This window comes from Labeo rohita, chromosome 15 (genome assembly GCF_022985175.1).
Source record: "Labeo rohita strain BAU-BD-2019 chromosome 15, IGBB_LRoh.1.0, whole genome shotgun sequence".
Taxonomy (NCBI): domain Eukaryota; kingdom Metazoa; phylum Chordata; class Actinopteri; order Cypriniformes; family Cyprinidae; genus Labeo; species Labeo rohita.
Genome location: NC_066883.1, coordinates 20,972,923 through 20,994,454, shown reverse-complemented (window position 1 = coordinate 20,994,454; position 21,532 = coordinate 20,972,923). Strand labels below are relative to the sequence as shown.

At 35.5% G+C, this 21,532-nt stretch overlaps 1 protein-coding gene across 1 annotated transcript; it reads right to left on the bottom strand.

Annotated features, from left to right (window-relative positions):
• Window positions 1–5,969: 5,969 nt before the first annotated feature.
• On the bottom strand, window positions 5,970–19,833 carry spa17 (sperm autoantigenic protein 17). Its single transcript, XM_051130041.1, has 7 exons — window positions 19,786–19,833; window positions 18,869–19,031; window positions 17,128–17,198; window positions 17,011–17,030; window positions 15,012–16,539; window positions 9,537–9,735; window positions 5,970–6,721 (listed from the first exon to the last, which is right to left on the bottom strand). Exons 2-7 carry the CDS (start codon window positions 19,020–19,022, stop codon window positions 6,672–6,674), a joined length of 2,022 nt encoding a protein of 673 aa, XP_050985998.1. The 5' UTR covers window positions 19,023–19,031; window positions 19,786–19,833; the 3' UTR covers window positions 5,970–6,671.
• Between the last annotated feature and the right edge of the window lie 1,699 nt (window positions 19,834–21,532).

Below are 21,532 nucleotides of genomic sequence, written 5' to 3'. Positions count from 1 at the left end.
AAAACTTAATTTAAGGAAAAAAAATCTATAATTTTAATTTAATCTATAATCATTTAATCAGGAATTCATTTTTCAATTTAATTTTATCTTTAGACCTAGTAATTTTATTGCTTTGTTCATTGTTGTAATGGTTTTTATATTTTGATTAAATTAAATTCATTTTAGATTTTAACTCTTATTATAAAAACGCACATAAAATGTCGTTGCATTCTTAAAAATAGTCGCTGGGATATATTTGTAGCAATAGCCAAATATACATTGTATGGGTCAAAATTATAGATTTTTTTTTTTTATGCCAAAAAATATTAGGAAATTAAGTAAAGATCATGTTCCATTAAGATATTTAGTAAAATTCCTCTGTAAATATATCAAAACGTAATTTTTGATTAGTAATATGCATTGCTAAGAACTTTATTTGGACAACTTTCAAGGCCATTTTCTCAATATTTTAATTTTTTGCACCTTCAAATTCCATATATTAAAACAGTTGTATCTCGGCCAAATATTGTCCTATCCTAACAAACATACATCATTGGAAAGGTTATTTATTCAGCTTTTTTGTTTATCGATTTCGAAAAATTTACCCATACAACTGGTTTTGTGGTCCAGGGTCACAAATAAACTTAAAAGCAGCATGGATCTGTTTGTGAGAACTAAACCTGTTATATACAGGCTCCCTCTGCTGGAGGCTTTGATGTAATGCTTTTGTGAAATACGTAAGAGCCAATTAAGCTCAAAAACTGAACAGTTCAAAGAGTGTTGTGATTGAAACAGATATTTCAGATGTGGAGAGTTAATTCAGAATCAGTCCACGCCTGAGATGTTATGAGATTCTACAGATGAAACAGCCAGCCGGTGCTAATGCTAACTTAGTATGTTTCCATGAGGTAAAACAGAACCAGCTGTCATATTTATGCAAATCCACTCTCCTTTTTCATGTTAAAACACACACGCACACATTTTCAACTGTAATCCGATCATTTACAGTCTAAAAATACATAATGTGACTGTGTTTTGCAGGTTAGCTGAGTGTTTTTTGGCGTCTGGCAGCTGTCAGGTCGGCAGTACTGCGTCGTCAGCAGCAGTCTGTGGAGGGCAAGAATCATGGGACACGCACAGCAGTCTGAGAGGAAAACTAACCGTCTTATGGCACTTTGTGTTGCCATAGGCAACCTGTAAAAGTACTGTTAGGAGACTGTAAGTCATGGAGCCAGTGACAGACTTCATTCTGGGGAGGTTACATTGCAGCCCCCTAAAGCTAAGGCCTGTGTGTGGAGGAGGTATCGTGGGCGACTGACTTCCAACGCTCATTTTACACCCGGGAGAGAAGTTGAGCCACACACAAAAAAATGACAATTATGGCAGGTCTTTGTTGCTGTGCGGAGGACATCTTGTCCAGTTTTAACTCCTGCCTATCCAAGTTTACAAATGTTAAAAGTCACGAAAATGGATTGAAAGCCGCTACATTTGAGGATATCAACTTCATAAGGTTGAACCATAAAAAAACAACAAATATAATCCGTCACTGTGAAAAAAGCTTCAAAGCAGGATTTATGAAGTCACACTCGTTTGTTTAACCAGGGGAATGTGATTCATGTGTAATAAATGTCCACAGTATGTCAGCCGTTGAAAAAAGATTAACCGAGTACCTTATGTCTTTAATTAGAAACTGCAGTACACTGTCTAATTAAGTGCAGCTTTTAATGTAATGGCTGAGTGATTAGTATTGTCATGGGAAAATAGATGAATGTTTTATGTTCTCAAACATCTCATTTCTAAAGGGATAGTTAACCTAAAGATGCTAATTTTGTCATTTATTCACCCTCATGGCATTTCAAACCTGTATGAGCTCTGTGGAACATGAAAGCAGATATTGTTTAGCTTACAATCAACGGATATCGGAGATTTTGAGCTCTAAGGACACAAAAGCAAAAGTAAAAGTATTATAAAAATGGTTCATACAACTCATGCGCTCTATATCTGAAGTCATTTGATAGTTTTGTGTGGCAAACACTCTGAAATTGAAGTTACAGAAGATCTGGTTCTCACTGACTGAAAAAAAAGAGGTTCAAATCAATAAATAATAAATTAGTGAACAGTGAATAAGCAAATAATTAATCAGTTGAGCCAACAGCTACCGTACAACATCAGACAAAAACTCATATAGCTTTGGGTTTGAAATGGACCAAATCGGGTATTCAGTGATTCTGGTTAATTCTGACACTGATTCTTTACTAGTTTTACTGTACTGCAGATTCCATTTTAAAGCTCCAGAATAGACCGAATTGGAGTAGACGTCACACATTCTTAAAAATAAAGGTGCTTCATGATGCCATAGAAGAATCTATTTTGTCTAAATGGTTCCATAAAGAACCAAAGGTTCTTTGTAGTGAAAGAAGATTCTTCAGATTATAAAAATGTGAGAAAGAGATGGTTCTTTAAAGAACCTTTGACGGAATAGTTCTTTGTGGAACCCAAAATGGTTCTTCTATGGCATTTCTGTGAAGAACTTTTTAAGCACCTTTATTTTTAAGAATGCAGTTGCATCACTTGCAGCTGTGTGCGCATTGTGGTGGCAGAAAAACACTGGAGGGAGGGAAACGGGTAAAATCCAAGTAAGACAAAAAATGTATTGTTATGCCTTTGGATGTCAGAATTGGAATGCAAATCATTTTTATTTAGGATACTGTCATCAAAGACGCCATTTGAAGCTAAACGCAGACATTTAAACGGACAAATAGATGAAACCTGCTATGATTACAGTACTTTAAAAGCATAAATTTGATTTAAACAACAGGTCTACAAAATATTTAACATATGCAGTTCATAGTGGCCATATTATATTAGCCCTACAGTTACAGCATGAAATACTATTTAAATCTAAACATTTCACATAACATTTATCTATTTTCCTGCTAAAACAAACAAAAAAAATGGTTGTCTGGTCTTAGCAGGTTTAAGCTGGTCTCCCAGCCTTGGGTAGGCTGGTCAAGCTGGTTTTAGCTCGTTGTTTCAGCTGGTCTCTCAGCCTGATCAGCTAAGACCAGCTTGACCACCAGGAAGTGGCCAAAACCTCTCTAAAACCAGCCTGCTAACCAGCTAAGACCGGGCTGGATGACCAGCTAAAACCAGCCAACCAGCTGTTTTTTTTTCAGCAGGTTTATCTCACAATTCTGACGGTGTTTCTCACAAACGCAAGTTTATATCTCCTAGTTCAGACTTTTTCGATTTAACTCAACAATAGCAAGTTTGTCAATTCTGAGAAGAAAAAAAACCCCAGCTAAAACCAGCCTAAGGTGGTTGGCTGGTCTTAGCTGGTTGTAGCTGGTTAACCAGCTGGTCTCCCAGCCTGACCAACCTGACTAGCTAAAGGAAGTGGCTGTAACCCCTCTAAAACCCCTCTGGTTTTAGCTGTTTTTTTTTTTTTTTTTCATTACTTTATTTTAGCAGGGAAAGCCAGAAGCATGTGATAGAAACTCTTGTTTCTGAACCAAGGGGAAAAGAGAGAATGACAAGCTGATTTTTCTTATCAGAATTGTGAGATATAATCTTGAAATTGCGAGAATAAAGCCAGAATTTTGAAATATAAACTCAAGTTAACCTTTCTTTATTCTTTTATTTCATGGCTTCTATAGACTGCTACTAGAAAGCTGTAATTTTCTGCCACCAGATAAGGCTTTGCCACAAAAAAAGTCATTGTCATCAGTTGGTCTATAGATTTATTTATATATGTTTTATTTATTTATTATTTGCCATAACATCATAGTTGTCTGAAATTTTTTTTTCATGCTTTCATTTTTTAAATGCATGTTGGGATGGTGTTTGGTCTTGAGTATAATTTTGACCGTTGGCAAACAACAAAGATTTGGCTTAAAGGAGAAGTCCACTTCCAAAACACAGATTCACATATAATGTTCTCACCTCATTGTCATCCAAGATGTTCATGTCTTTCTTTCTTTAATAATAATAATACAATACAATTTATATACTTTTTAATGTCAAAAGCTTGTCTTGGCTCACTTTGCCTAAACTGTTTTAGTTTACGGGTCATGACACTCCCATCTCATGTTCTCCCTCAACATCAAAATCGTCCTGTATCGCTGTTTTACTTTTTTTTTTTTTTTAAGGGTGTTTGATCTTCTGTGCATGGTCACTTTGCAAAGACTGGGTCGGTACTTCTGCAGTAATGTAGGATCATCTTGAAATGATTTTTGAAGTTAAGGGAGAAAATACGATCAGAGTTTTTCAACATACCCTAACTGTCTCGAGCCAGAATACACAGAGTTCAACGAGAGCAAGGCAAGACGAGCGTTTGAGATTAAAAAGTGTTTAAATTGTATTTTTTAAAAATGAAAATAACCGATCTTTTCGCTAGATAAGACCCTTCTTCCTCGGCTGGGGTTGTTTACATCCGCATTTGGGATCGTTTAAAGCCGCATTTAAACTACATTTTGGAAGTTCAAAATCGGGGCACCATATCAGTCCATTACATGGAGAAAAATCCTGAAATGTTTTCCTCAAAAAACATTTTATGGCTGAAAAAAGAAAGACATGAACATCTTGGATGACAAGGGGGTGAGTACATTATATGTGATAATACGTCTTTCCATTGTTAAAAAAAAAAAAAAAATGTTCTGATGTTCATTCATGTTTATTTCATGCTTTAAATAAATAAGAAAAGACGATCGGTTCATGTGTTGATTGATCTAATAAGGCAATACAGTGACCTGTCACAATATTAAAGAGCCACAAAACGGTATTTATTGTTTGAATTTCTTAACATTTTAAAGCTGAGACCTTGTTTCATACCAGAAGTAAGCTTGTTTGTTGAACATAGCAACACTAAGGCAGGCGGGTTTTTGCGAATGGTCAATTGTTATTTTTGAGAAGGGTCATTAGTTACTGTTGCTATGCCTGACAAACAATGGCACTCTCACACTGCACATCATGTTCTAACGCAGTGAAACATACATTGTGGAACACAGAGGAAACTGACAACATGCTGACAGGCAAGGCAGAGCAGGTTACTTCTGGTATAAAACAAGGTCTCAGCTTTTAAATGCTGTAATTTTTCAAAGCAATTTAAACAATAAATTCCGTTTTGTGGCTCTTTAATGTGTTGTGACAGATCACTGTAGCACCACAGTTCAAGCACATCAATTGATAATCTCTTTCTCTTTACTAGTTACACCACAGAATAAACCTGAACAGAAGGTATCTGGTTTAAACTGTGAAAAAATGTCAATACACATCATTTTTCAAGTTCAAGTCCACTGACGTTAATCTACTCTCCTGTCTGCGTTACGATTGGTCAGATCACCTGTCAATCAAACTCCCTGTGAAGAGTTAATTGACTCTTCGCAAACAGGTTGACTGACAAACATGACAAAACATAACAAAATTTGAAAACTGAGACTATTTCATACCTAAAATAACCAGCTCTGTCTTGTCTGTCTGCTCTGTGATGTATTTTTCATCATGTGTAGTGTGAGAGCAGCATGGCTTCTCGGACGAGGGGCAGGTCTTTGCAAAGGATCAATTCCTCAGATACGTTCTGTTTACTTATTAGACATATTATAAATTATGTTCTCAAATAATATTTCTCATTATTTTTTTTCATTATAGCTCTGCCACATGCACGTTTATCAGAAAAACTACACACTGGAACAGATTTGAAAACGGTTAATGCTACTACAGGACTAAATGCTGTTTTGACAGGCGATAGTGAGTATAGCGCAGGGCATGTGGCAATTTGACCTTGATAAATGACTGTCCAGGTCTCATTAGCACAGCCTTCCAGCTGTGAGCCCTCCAGTGAGAAGCTCCAGCAGGACTAATGAGACTGATGTGTAGGTTAATATTTCACTTTCTGCTGCATTTATATATAACTGCCTGTTTGTTATTGAACTCCTTCAAAAGACTAATGATCACCCCCTGACTGCACAAAATCATTTTCAATGCCGGCAACAGACATTTCTGAGTTTTTATTTGCTTTTCAACTGATACAGAGCTTGATGCTGATATCAACATGCAAGGTGATCTTGGCTATCACTCAGTAACTCAATTTCTATATTTCTAATGATATACATTACCTTAGTATCAATAATTTGACAAATTAAACAGAATGAAATAAATTAAAGTCAATCTTGCCATGCCATATGCTGCTTTGGAAGCTCTGATTTCATTTTTAACATATTACAAGTAGCAAACCAAATAAATCAATCAGTCAACACGATTATAAACAACTGATAACATTCTATTTCATGAACATAAACAAATTTCACATCTTATTGTGATAGTGGCTACATAGTCAAATCAAGGCAATCATAAACTTACTACCACAGGAAAGGAATATCAAGCAACAAAAACGATAAAACTCAAATCATGATGCATTAAGTCTACTTGAATGTCTGATTGAAGAAGCCTGTGTTAATTTCTACGCCATCTGTTTTTCCGATTTATACAAATATCAGATATACAGTATACAGATGCCTTTTGTGGGATGCAAAAGCATGCTGGAGCAGATATTCACCCGGACTGGATAAGAAGCAGAAAATAGAGAAAGAGTTCACATATCAGATGACATATCCAGCTTAATTTTACTACTTTTTTGGACACAAAAAAATCCCTGGAGAAAGCGTCCGATAAGCCGTCCACCTTGAGAAGGGTTTTCACTGCTCTGGTCCAGATGTGGCGTCTGTCTCTACTCCGTCTGTTCCCCCTGCTTGCAAAATGCACAAGTTTTTAAGACTTACTGTACTTCGGTTTGGCAACAAACAGCTGTCTAGTTAAGATCACCCACTGCAAAACGGATTTTGTTACTATTTTTGTTTTGTTTTCGAATTACAAATATCTAAAAATTTGAAAAATTTTAAAAATTCTAAATTCAAAAGAATATCCAGAAGAAATATCTGTCAATGGGGTATGAAAAATAAACTTAATTCTAAGGGAAAACTGTATAAAACTATAAAAACCTTTTTATTACTTGAAATAAAAGAAACAATATCTGAAATAATATAAAAACGTTCATTGTTGAAGTACTAAAATCATAAAAACTAAACAAACAAAACCCCAAAACTAAAATTAAATAAAAACTATACAGCCATATATATATATATATATATATATATATACAACTTTAAATAAAAGTAAATATTTATAAAAATATATAATAATAAAGCTTATTCAATATAATACAATAATAAAATACACTGCCAGTTTTGGATAGTAAGATTTTTAATGTTTTTTAAAGAAGTCTCTTCTGCTCACCCAGCCTGCATTTATTTGATTCAAAATACAGCAAAAGCAGTAATATTGTGAGATATTTTTACTATTTAAAAGAACTGCTTTCTATCTGAATATATTTTAAAATGTAATTTATTCCTGCGATCAAAGCTAAATTTTCAACATCATTACTCCAGTCTTCAGTGTCACATGATCCTTCAGAAATCATTTTAATATGCTGATTTGCTAAAAATAAATTATTATTAATATTATTATCAATATTTAAAACAGTTGAATAAAGTTTTTCAAGATTCGTTGATGAATAGAAAGATCCAAAAATCAGCATTTATCTGAAATAAAAAAAATCGTAACATTACACACTATACCATTCAAAAGCTTGGAGTCAGTATTTTATTTTTTTTTTTTTACAGAAATTAATACTTTTATTTAGCAAGGATGAATCAAAAATAATTATAAAGCCATTTCTAATGTTACAAAAGATTTCTATTTCAGATAAAAGCTGTTCTTCTTAACTTTCAATTCATCAAAGAAACCTGAAAAAAATCTACTCAGCAGTTTTCAACATAATAATAATAATAGTTTTTTGAGCAGCAAATCTAAATATTAGAATGATTTCTGAAGGATCATTGACTGAAGTAATGATGCTAAAAATTCAGCTTTGAAATCACAGGAATAAATTACATTTTAAAATACATTAAAATATACAATTACTATTTTAAATATTAAAAACATTTCAAAATTGTACTGTTTTTGTAGTACTTTGGATCAAATAAATGCAGCCTTGGTAAGCAGAAAACAGAAAATATAGTAATTCAAAATAATAATAAAAAATAATACAATGTAATAATCTCATAAAATCTAATTCAAAACATTAACAACAACTATAATAGCATGTCAGTGACAAATTACACTGTTTAAGGCATGAACTCACTTAATTTTGATACATTTTTTACAAAACACGACTTAATATCTTACGTCCTTTGTTTAAGAATGTTTAGATATTCGTACTGGAACAAGACAAAAATAATGAGTAAAACTAAATAGTTTATTGCAGTATTGGCATTCTTCACAAAATATACTGTATGCGACAGAGCATTACTTATTGATTAATTTGCCAGAATGTGAGTCGATCTTAGACGATCTTTTATTTTTGTCCGCGTAAAACGGAGCACAGCCTCGTTTCAGTGATGCAGATGCACCTGAGGATAAAAATAACACTTCCATACATAAAATGCTTAGCAACTGAGAACTGGGTTGATGTTGCTTGGGAAAGGCCTAAATTCAGCACAGAGGTGGGGTAGAGTGGAGCGGCACAGCACAGCTGAAGGAGAGATATTTGGGCCCGGGCTGGAGGTTGGAAGGACACCTTGATTCTCATTGCTTGCCCCACTTTCCACATCAAATGACCAGATCTGCTCGGTTTGTCCTCAAAGGACGACACCGATAAAGGTAGCTCAAACGGAAGCTTTAGTGTGAGAACATTAACGTAACGACTGGCCTATTTGTTGCTTCCAAGCAGAATCTCCTGGGATCAACCGCTCGAGAATCATTTGCATACATACTGAGTTGGGGGAAACAGTTTTCCAGCTTCTCCAGAAGCAATTTTGTGGAGAACAACACACATCACCCGAAAGAAAATTGAAAGGGGGGATAAATCTGCGCGAGGCTTTAATATTGAGTCCTGGAATTGTGGAGGCTTAAACCACCCACGAACGAAATTAAATTTGAGAGATCTGTGTCTCAACAAACTGAGATATTAGACTACAGAGTGACTCCGTGGACTCCACAGTCTGCCTGTAAATTCTTAAATGGCTTTTCAATCTTTTAACAATCAGGGAAAATGATAGATGTGCTCATTAATAATTACTTAATTAAGAAAATACTTATGCAAAGCACTCGGAGAGTAATTAAAAAGCACTTATGAGCATGTCTTATTATGTTTTCTCAGTATAAAGATATGACTCATTAAACATAATTGATGGATTTTTCATTTTGTTTCATTTTGGAGTTTTTTCGTGGCTCATTTTCTATAATGGGCACAATATTTACTTTTTAAATTGTAAATCTTCAGTGCACAGTACAGAAAAACACACTCAACACGCTCTTGAACTCTCATTAAAGTTCAAAGCTGTGGTTGTTTGCTTCAGATCTCAAAGCCAAATTCTCGGAGCGTTTTTAAATGTCTTGCCAAACTGAATTGGATCAAAATAGCGGGCGGCCTCTGCACCATGTGGGACGGGTGTTGAGTCTAGCTCTTGTATTCACTATGACTGTTGGGGACAGTGACTGACCTGAGTCCCCTTGGCTGCCGTTGAGAGCCTCACCACTGCTGCTCACCTCCTCATTGGGCTTTTCACCGGGTTTCATCTTCTTCCGGGTCATATGACCACGGAAACCGGCCTGGATTTTGGCGGCCGCCTTATTGGCCTCTGGGTCATCCAATGGGATGTCCATGATGTCCTCTTCCTCCTGTGGCTGGTTGCATTCCTCCTGAGTGATGGATGATAAATTATATATTTAGCAAAACAGACACTGGATGTACTTCACATTGATTTCACTCTTGCTCATAATGATTCAGACTATCCTCTAAGATCTTATATACCACCATAGTGGGCTTAGCAAGATGGATGTCCTGCCCATTTAAGCCTTGCAATGAATCATTACCAATCAGCTCCACAGAAACAGAGTCTTTCCAACTGTGAATGCTTCTCTTCTTCATTGCACTTTTAAAAATAAGATGGTTTTCTGTAGCAATGCCATAGAAGAACCATTTTGGGCTCGCAAAAGAACCTTGAGTAAAAAATTCAAAAATCTAAAGAACTTTTTTTGAAATCGAAAGGTTCTTCAAACCATGGGGAACCTTCTTTTTAAGAGTGTAAACCAGGTAAATCTATTACCTGTACCTAATGAAAACAAAATGAACTGACGCAACCACCCAGACGCTACAAAGACCAACTGTGGCCAGCTTCCTGCGCTCTGTGGAGCATGTCAGCAAACATCATAAAGCACTGTGTGTAGTGGGATGTGATGTTATTTGTCTCATTAAGTCTTCCTGAAGCTGTGAAACCACATGGTTTCTCCCACCACAACAACTTAGCATATGTAAAATGGTTCGGCAGAGGCTGGTTGGCGGTCTTTAAACTGCTTGTGTGAGGGTGATGAGCAGAAGTCCATTGTAAAACCCTGGTAGGAGCGTGTCCACCCACTTCTGAACTAAGAATCAGCCTCTTTTCATATTAACCAAGCCTTTTGCCAACATGCTCATATGTGGCCACAGGCAGAGGCGTTCCACAGTCCCCCTAAAAATAAGCATCTGTTCAATTTACTGCTGCCTCTGAGGCTTAGTGTGCTTACCCATGGATCACCTCACCTAATGAAACTGCGCAGTCACAAGCCTTTCCTATGTCTAAATTAGACATAGTCTATTTAAATGATACATATGTCCAATCTTTTTGCATATGCATAACAAACAGAGCAAGCAGAAATGACTGGGGTACCAGCACAAGGACCTTTTAAGCCCATAAGCTCACATTTGTTCATATTTATATAGTTTTGTGGCAATTGGCCACTAATGGCTGCTGAAAGCTGATTTTTAAATATACAAATGTCCTCATAAACCCAGCAAGGACCAAACGTGGAATACTAAAGTAAAAATCCACATACATTTACATGCTTTATCCATTTAGGGATTATAGCCACGCCCTAAATTCTTTATTGGTTATAGGCGACCATTTTTAGGCGCCATCTCCTGGTGAGGTTTTGAATTGCACATCGAAAAACTACGGTGGCCGACACAGGACAAAGATGTCGTCGTTTGAGACAACAGAGAGCAGCCATTGGTAAATTAAAGAATTATATTTACTTAATTATTCAGTAGACCTATCCACCTCTAAAATAATTTGATGAGACTCTTCAATTTGGAATATCTTGCAGCAAAACGAGCCGTTTTGTACAGCTAAAAATAGCTGAACGTGGATGGGACTGGAAGCCAAACCCATACAATTTACAAATGGCCACGCCCACTCTTATGGGAAGAAACAGGTGGATATGTTATTGCGAATATTATTCCCAGCAGGCAGACAATGTCATAAGACATTGATATTTGGTTAAATTTCGGTTTTTGGTTGGACGGGTGACCAAAATTCAATATCAGTTCAACATCTAATATTAACATTAATTTGATGTCCAATACTGACATCAACTGACGTTGATATTTAGGTTGTGTAACCAAAGTCCAAATGTTAAGTCAACGTCAAATTGATGTCTAATACTGACGTCAACCCGATTTTCATTCTCAACCAAAATGCAAAGTCTATCCAACATTGGGGTCCAACGTCAACCTGACGTCATTCTGACGTCCAAAGCCTGCTGGGTAGCTACGTGTTCCTCATTTCGTCAGTGCTTTATTCGCGAAAACAATATAGTGACAAAGCAGACTCTATAGAGCAGTTTGTCCGACACATGGCAGCGCAAAATAGTAATTTCAATGTAAGGGAACCCGTGGTGTATAAAGATAGAAATTGTTCATTCTAAGGTAACAAAAACATAATGGTCTTTATACACCTCTGAAAACATAGTTGTGTATATTATATTGCATTTCTGTCAATAGATCTTCCTTAATAGTACACATTGCACCTTTAATATTAAGTTAAGAAACAAAGTATATATTTATGCTGTATATAGCGCCACCAAGAGTCCACCTTATTTATTAGGCTACTAATTTTCATGAGTCGGTGCGCATTTTTTTTTTTTTTAGATTTTAAGTTTCTACAGTTTACAGTTTGTGGACTGTATATTTTAATAATCTTATTCATACTTATAAAACTGTTAAGATTAATAATGCAGACAAGTAAATCAACTCTAATGGCTAAAGCATTAAACGTATAAAGCTTACTCGCATATTCTGGCAAACGTTTAAACAGTGTGAAATGATGACGAGCACAAAACACGCATCTTAAGACATGAATCCACAAATAGCTCCTAAACTTACTACACATGGAATTTACCGCTGACATAAAGTTTTGAAATACAAAAAACAAGTGTATATACGTCCAGCTTTTCCTGTTCCTAAACAAGTGAAGAAAAAGTTAGAGCATGTTTCAGTCTGCTATCAAACCGATTCGATTTAATTGAATGTATTTATTAATTCTACACTTTCAACAAAACAGCAATTAAAGTGGTCTGTACTTACGATATGACAATCCATGACGCGCAATTACAGACGCTAATAAACGTGATCTCGTCTTGTGTAAGTGCAACAGAGCGTAAACCTCCTCACAGGGCAAAATGCCTTGGACGAATACGCCTCTCCTCCAACTATCCTTATAATTCAGAGTCGTAGGGTGGGAGGACAGAGAGAGAGAGAGAGAGAGAGAGAGAGCGAGAGCATCATCACTCTGACGCTGCCACTCACAGGTCTTTGCTCCTTTCAAATATTTTGTTTAATGCTGACGTTTACACCGCCATTACTCTCATTTTCCTGACACCTGTTACCAATGTGATCAGAGATTCCTGATTTAGCTTTGCAGTTAAGAGAACGATTGAAAAGAGAACACCAGGGTCCAAACCAATTATATAAGGTAACTTTAAATATTCACATCATAAGCTACGAAAATACTAGAAGCAGCTCCCCACATCTCCGTCAGTCCCACACAGTCCGTGCCTCCTCCACCCTTTGGCAATATACTGTAGAGTAAGACAAACAGACAGTAAATCCATTGCCCTTTATTTCTCTGGAACACGGCTGCATCTCCTGCCTCCTACCCTACCAAGATTAAAGAGAGGAGATGCAGCTCTGCTGTAATGGTATCAGTTCTCTTTTCTTGGCATCTGCTGGAGGTGTAAGGCTGGGAGCTAATGAAGTCGGTTCACAGAGCAGCGAAGTGTTAAAACACTGAGTTTCCAAGAAGAAGATGAGGTGACTTTACAGTCGTGCCAGAGATTGATGATAGCCATGAATATTGTTCCTGAAAATAGCACTTACACGATTCCCTTGCTCCTCCTACAGCATATAAAGTCATTGGACAAGAGTTGATATAGGTCAGGTTAGATGACCTACATTGGAGCGAGAAGAAGAGAGCTTTGCTTTAGTGTGTGTGTGTATCTCTAATTAACCCCTACAGAACTTGAAACACTCTATATTGGACCTAGGATTAAAAAAGTGAAGCATGCTAATAGAGCACATATTCTGTTTCTTTGGAAATATCACACAACTCCAAAATCTAGATCAGTTTCTCCCTCAGATAAATGGTTGGTAAAATGTTTCCATGGAAACACCACCAAATCGGTCTCATTCGAACCCTTTTAAAGAAGCATATGGATATTCTTCTGACCTCCTGATTAAAGATCTAAACCTTTTTAAACATCTTTTTATGAAATTTTGCTATTTGTTTGGGTCTATGCATAGTGGTTATATGATATAGGATGGATGTGTAGTTTGAGCTTTTTTTTTTGACCCTCTCACAGTCTTGCACTCACCAGCTGGACTATTTCAGGACATCTTCAATCACTGTTCTCCAGAGAGGTGCAGAGCCATACTGTTGATCTGACAAGTCCTTGAAGATTTTATTTTTACTTACTGACTTGGGACAATAAGAGGAATAGTCTGGATCCAAGTTAAGGATGGGGTATGGCGGCTCGATTATAGCAAAAATCAAAATGCACGAATATTATATTGACATCATGATTATGTAACACAGTTACTCATAGATTTTGGAAACATCTTGCATTTATTAAACTTTAAAAAAAATGAGAGTGGCTTTTCTTGAATATCAAATTTAATGCAATAGAAAAACAAATAAAAAAAGTTTAAATAAATAATAAATAATATATGTGGTGTGTGTGTGTGTTTTCTATAATATTTTATTTAAATAAAATATTATAGAAAAAAAATTATATTATTAATTATAATTAATGCATACCCAGTCTAATGCTGTGAAATGATTAATCATAATTAATTGCATCCAAAATAATTTTTGTTTACATAAGATGTGTGTACACTGTGTATAATTATTATGTATAAATTAACACATACAGAATTTATTTTGAAAATATTTACATGTATTATATTTATATTCATATTAGTGCTGTCAAACAATTAATCGCATCCAAAAAAACGTTTTGATTACTTAATGTGTGTGTACTGTGTATATTTATGATGCATATATAAATACACACATACACAGTATATATTTAGAAAATATTTACATTTTTACACACACACACATATATTCATATAACTGATATTGTATGTAAATCTTTCAATATATAAACATAACATATTTTTCTTAAATATATACATGCATGTGTACGTATTTATATATACATAATAAATAGTACACACATATATTATGTAAACATAATATCGCGATTAATCGTTTCACAACACTAGTTCATATTTATATTATATTTATATTCATATAATTAATATACATAAATTAATATATCTAAATATTTTTATATATAAACAACAGATTTTTCTTAAATATATACATGCATGTGTGCGCATTTATAAATATACACAGTACACACACATACGTAAACAAAAACTTATTTTGGATGCAATTAACCGAGATTAATCATTTGACAGCACTAATTCAGTTAGAATTAATGTATATTCAATTCAATACATATTTTATTCATAATCATAAAAATGCCCGGCCCTAGGATAAGGCTTCTATCATGACATATTTCACAACTCTAATTTTTATTACAAATACCACACTTTTTGTTTACCTAATGGAAAGTGACTGAAAAAAATCCCTTACCTTTGATTCACCACTGTCAGGATTCTCCTGGTTCTCACTTTCAAGTATTGATTCCTGGCTTTCATCCCTTTGCTCCTCCAACTGATCCTCTTGATCTGCTTCATTCTCAGTAATTTCAGTCTGTTCTTGTAACTCTGTAGGATGTTCTTCACTGATAACCTCTGTTTCTCCCTCTAAAGGCCTGGGATCAGCTTCTTCGGCTTCAGAAGTCAAAATATCTTCCTTTGGTTCAGTATCATCCGCCTCATCTTCAGTTTTTACTGTATTTTGCTGAGGCATGTTCAAAATATCCAGATCCGTCTCTTCAGCATCACTGTCAAGATCACTCCCTTCATTTACGTTCTCTGTGTTCAGATCTTTTTCAGAAGCATCCATTATGTCAGTATTTAAAATCTCATTGCTTATCATGTCCTCTGTGACTTCTGTTTCACCGTCGTTCAGTTGGGAAACTAGCTTTGGGGTTTCCTCCTTCATTTCATCCGTGATTTTAGAGGTGTTTTGTTCATCAGTGCTGTTTTCAGCTTCATGCTCATCTGTATGAGTAGAGCACTGATGGTGAACTTCATCTAGAACATCTATGACTTCGCTTTTACTGTCATACGTTTCATCACTGTAGTCAATGTATGTGTCCTTCATTTCCATCAATGATCTACTGTTGATATCAGATGTGGAATCTTCTACAATGTCATTGGTGCTGCTGTACTCATGATTGGTCACTTCCTGGTTTTCATGGTCTGGTAAGTCATCCCTTTCTTCAGTATGTTCCTCTGATTCTTGCTCTGCTTCAACTGCATTTTCAGTTATGTCTTTTTCAGTAGTACTTATTTCAATATATTCCTCTGATTCCTGCTCTGCTTCAACTGCATTTTCAGTTACGTCTTTTTCAGTAGTACTTTCAGCTGATTCCTCCACATAAATCTGCTCAGAGCTCTTTTCTTCTGGATCAGTGTCTTCTAAAAAATTATCAGCCATTTCCAAAACTCCCTGTTCAGTTTCTTCCACATGGTCATCATCATCACCATCAGACATTTCACTGGTTTGTTTGCCTACATCCTGCTCGATATGTGAAGAGGTTTCAACAAAAGATTCATCTTGTGATTCAAACTGTTCTTCGTTCAATATCGGGCTTTCCAAATCTCTGTTCTCCGTAGATTCAGATGGGTGGTTTATCTCTTCAGCACATACATCAACATTTGCGAGACCATCAAAGGAAGGCAAAGGTGTTGGTTCAAGTTCTGATCTGCAGATATCAATATCTACAGCTTCTTTTGCAAGGTCATCATCCTTCAGTACCTCTGATGTTTGTTCTGGAATCCCGCTGGGGTTTTTTAGCTCTTGAGCGCATATATCAACATCTGCCGTTCCCACATCTGCAGAAGGTTCAAATTCCCTCTCACTGGATTCCTCATCGAGCTTCTTATCCAACTCATATTTTTGCTTTACTTCTGTATTATTAGTGTTAAGGTCGTTTAATGGGGAGCTTGGAGTTTCATTGTTTCCCAAAGTTTCAGAACGGCCAGCGTTGTTTCTGAAAATTGACATGTAAGAAGGCAAACATAATTTTATATGCAACATTGATTGATAATGTATGTAAATAAAAGCACAGACACATACAACAGGAGTAATAAATGAATCCTAATGTACAACCCAGATGCATATCTGTGCTCTGACGCTACAATCAATCCTCCGAAAGCCGCCCTCCGCTTGATCAAATGATCGAAGCCCTGCCTTAAAAAACATAGAGCCACCCGCCAAGCTTCATCCTGCTATGTTTTATAAAACCGCTGCACTGCAAGAAGATACAACTAGAATCAGCCAAAACTACAGGCAATCCTATGAGTCATTTTCAGTTTTATTGTCTGAATTTTCATTTGAAATCTCATACTGCTTCACTTCAATCTTGGCTGTTTCTCTCATCTGGAAACTGTTAGAGGGAGTGAAAGAGTAAAATCACACTTTCTTATTTACAGACCTTGTATTTATATTAGGCGAAACGTACCTTTCTTGTATTGCTGTGCCCTGTTTTGAAAAGAACAAAAACAACACATGCATGTTAGAAGGAACTGTTGCATAATCTAAAGTGTTGCCTCATTTTTTAATACAGTTTTTTAGATACCTTAAATGAGTGATTATTGTAAAACCTGTCTTCCAACTTTGCACCCCACTCTGCTGGGTCTAGACCACTTTCTGGAACAAAAAATACATTCATTTGTACATTCATTATTTTCAAGTATGCATTGACAATATACAGTTGAGGTCAAAAGTTTATATACACCTTGGAGAATCTGCAAAATGTTAATCATTTTACCAAAACAAGAGGGATCATACAAAATGCATGTTATTTTTTATTTAGTACTGACCTGAAAGGAGAACAAATAATTTACTCAACCCCTTGTCATCCAAGATGTTCATGTCTTTCTGTCTTCAGAAATTATGGTTTTTGAGGAAAGCATTTCAAGATTTTTCTCCATATAATGGACTTCATTGGTGTCCCGATTTTGAACTTCCAAAATGTAGTTTAAATGCAGCTTCAAAGCGCTCTAAACAAATGAAACGTCTTATCTAGTGAAACAGTTGGCTTTTTTTTTTTTTTTAATAAAAATTTTTATACTTTTTAAGAACAAAAGCTCGTGTAGGCTGTGGGATGCACGTCCACAATTCTACGAATTAGTGATGGGTCGTTCTTGAATGATTCGTTCATTTTGAACAAATCTTTAATGTGACTCTGGAAGAACGAGTCGTCTCGGGGAGTGATTCGTTCAGTCACGCATGTGCAACATCCTATTCGGGTCTGTACTGGAATTAGTTTCGAGTCTTTGGGTTTTTTTAAGTCATTCGTTCATCTTATGGGGCTGTCACATGATGAACGAAGGACTTGAACCCGAAAACTCTAGAGATGAACTAATCAATTCTTTTTCCAGCTCACACTGTATTGGTTGAGCTTATGGGGCTGTCATGTGATGAACGAACAACTCAAACCCGAAAACTTGTCAGATAAGAGGTGAGGTGAGCTAATCATAGACTAAAGACCCAGGTAAACAATGAATTAATCTTTTCTGTTTCTTATAGCATTATAGTTTTGTCTTATTTGTAGTGTGATCAACATTTGTGCAAGCAGTAGATGTGTCAGGGAAGTAACACATAACATTTAATTATTAACGAAATGACTCAAAAAAAGATTAGTTCATTTTGCCGAACAAGACTCAAAGGTCCGAGTCTGTAAAATGATCCGAACTTCCCATCACTACTACGAATCACATCTAAGTTCATCATCTGTGTACTCCAGCTCAAAAAGGTAGAGTATGGTGAAAAACTCCATCTTATTTCCTCCTACAACTTCAGAATCGTTTGAACAGCGTTTGACATACCTGCACTTTCTTAGTCTTTGCGCATTCGCTTTGTAAACACTGGGTCTGTAGTTCCACCTACGTTCCGAATGACCTTTCGACGTCATTCAGTAGTACGTAATGTCGTGAGCACGCATCCCAGAGCCTGTGCTACACAAGCTTTTGTGCTTAAAAAGTACACAAATTTTTATTTTCCGAAAAAAATGACACATTAGTTCGCTAGATAAGACCCTTCTTCCTTGGCTGGGATCATTTTGAGCCCTTTGAAGCTGCATTTTAACTACATTTTGGAAGTTCAAAATCAGGGCACCAATGAAGTCCTTTATATGGAGAAAAATCCTGAAATGCTTTCCTCAAAAACTGTAATTCTGCAAACAAAATAAAATTTGCCTCGCCTTGTACAAATACTATATTAATCAAATATTGACTGACTCATATATGAGTCACATATACATTAACTCATATGTCATCAAAAACATCACCAGGATCAAAGGAAAGCATCTCAGTCACCTTCTCTGGCTTTAAGAAGCTTTGTGAAGTAGAGAGCAGCAAAGGTGGGGATGTCCTCAGGCTGGTCTCTCAACACCTCTTTAGCAAGACCCTCCAATAAATTCCCAAAGCCTCTGGGGATCCGCAGGTTTGTGTTGGAGAAGGGAACAGACATCTTACAGGTCTGAGTTTAATAAGGGAAAAGACATGTTCATTAAATGTTAATGCCATTGGAGGCTAATGTTTTCCACATAATTACAAAAATAATTTACTTTAATGATTTTCTCATTAAGATGTTTAGCTTTACTGCATGATATAAACATAGTTACACTGACATGCTCTATTAAAATAATCTAAATGAAAGACAAACTGTTTTTTTTTTTCACTGTAAAATGAAAGACATTTACCACGCGTGCTATCAAGCCCATACTTTATTACTTTGTTAAATTGGTAAGCAATATATGTGACCCTGGACCACAAAACCAGTCTTAAGTCACTGGGATATATTTGTAGCAATAGCCAAAAATACATTGTATGGGTCAAAATTATAGATTTTTTTTTTTATGCCAAAAAACATTAGGAAATTAAGTAAAGATCATGTTCCATGAAGAAATTCCTACTGTAAATATATCAAAACGTAATTTTTGATTAGTAATATGCATTGCTAAGAACTTTATTTGGACAACTTTCAAGGCCATTTTCTCAATATTTTGATTTTGTTTTTTGCACCTTCAAATTCCATATATTAAAATAGTTGCATCGCGGCCAAATATTGTCCTATCCTAACAAACCATACATCATTGGAAAGGTTATTTATTCAGCTTTCAGACTGTGTATAAATCTCAATTTCTAAAAATGTACCCTTATGACTGGTTTCGTGGTCCAGGGTCACAAATAATTATTCATTTTGTCAGATATACTGGTGTGATGTTTCTTACCGTTTAGTACGAGTTGAATGTTGTCATCCGTTGCTAAGCAACCGGCATGCGGTTCCAACTACCGAAAGCGGAGAGGGTCAAAACATATGAGATTCAGGTAGCTTTACTGTCGTGTTCAAAAGGCAAAACATTAGGATACACTGTACACCGGCGTATTTACAGTACACACGCAATATAAAATGGTAGGTAGTATTTTTGCTAGTATTTTTTCACAGTATGTGATTTCTCAGTGAGGGATATTTCATCAGTGTTAGCGGAGAATGTCCTTATCACGTAAATATTTCAAGTGGTCTGGGGACTGTCCCCCAAGATTTGATTTATTTTATTTTATTGACAAATATTACAAAAAGTTCAGGTCTAGTGACTTTGGGAGCAGCATTTGTTATATAGAAATACTGAGTATTCTGTAGCATTAAGCTCTGATTTACAAGTTTAATTTTGTATTTGCATAACACACGCCAGACAAATGAACATTTGTTCAAAGACGTCATTAACTAGACTCGTTTTTACTTTACAAGCCACTGTTTAAGTCACTTATAAATCAAGATGACTGACCTGAGAAACATTTCCTCACAATGTTTCCGCTGTTCTCGTGTTTTCTGTCAGTTCTTTGCAATTCGGCGATGCACGATTCGCGAATCAATTGCGAGTCAAGCAAATTCACGATTCAGTCTGAATCATTCTAATATATAATTCTCACGCACTGAGACGTTGGACGCTAAAATAGTAATGGTATATTTAAAAAAAACAGAAATAATTGAAAGAAAGTTAGATTAAGTGGGTGTTTCCCAAAAATCTATTAACCCTCTGTGGTACTGTGTTGCCTCCATTGGTTTTTTAAATAAAATGAGCCACCCATTTAATGAATCAATGCTATCTTAGTAAAGAAGATAACAAATACTAACAAAAGAAATTGCAAAAAAGTGGTCACATGACACATAGGGGTCTATTTTGCTCCCTCTTTCAGGACATGTGCACGTCACATGACTCCATACTTTGTCCAGAGAAAGGTGCAGTTTTCTTCAATTTTCATTCATATAATTGCCAACAAAAAATCTAAATCACCTTCACTGATTAGTAAAGAAGTATTTTCAAAAACTTTTCATAATATATCATCAAATATTTCATAGGAAATTACAAAAAACTGCATGTTGCCTCAAGGCAACATTGTACCGTAATGGAATCACATATGGCCATACCAGGCATATAGCATAACATACATGTATATGATATTTGTAAGAAAAAAGTTAGAATTATCTAAATGTATTTGCATTTTTGCATGATATTGTAATACATTTATAAGAACTGTAATTCATATACAATATCTGCACATATTCTGTTGAGAGGAAGTGCTTCCTCAGCTTTCACAAGCAGTGAGGAGTCATTAGTGAGGAAGGAGATTTTACATGCATGTGCTTGTGTGTGTATGCGCATGCTTGTAAGGATAAGTTATATGTTAGCATAAGGTTATGATAATTTTATTTTTTTTACTTTGAAACAACACTAATTATAATGTTTTGGTATGAGAACAGATATGATAGTTTGGTTATACTTGTGATTCGCGATGGTACAGTGTTGCCAGAAAGCAACATGTGGGTATGAAATCTTACTTTTTGTTAAATATGAGATGTGCAAAACATCAAAAGTGTGATAAATCTATTTGCTCAAATGTTTGATTAAAGAAACTGGTGTTTTAAATAAATTGATTAATTTTTTCTGCATGAAAATATCAAATGTTTAATTTTGT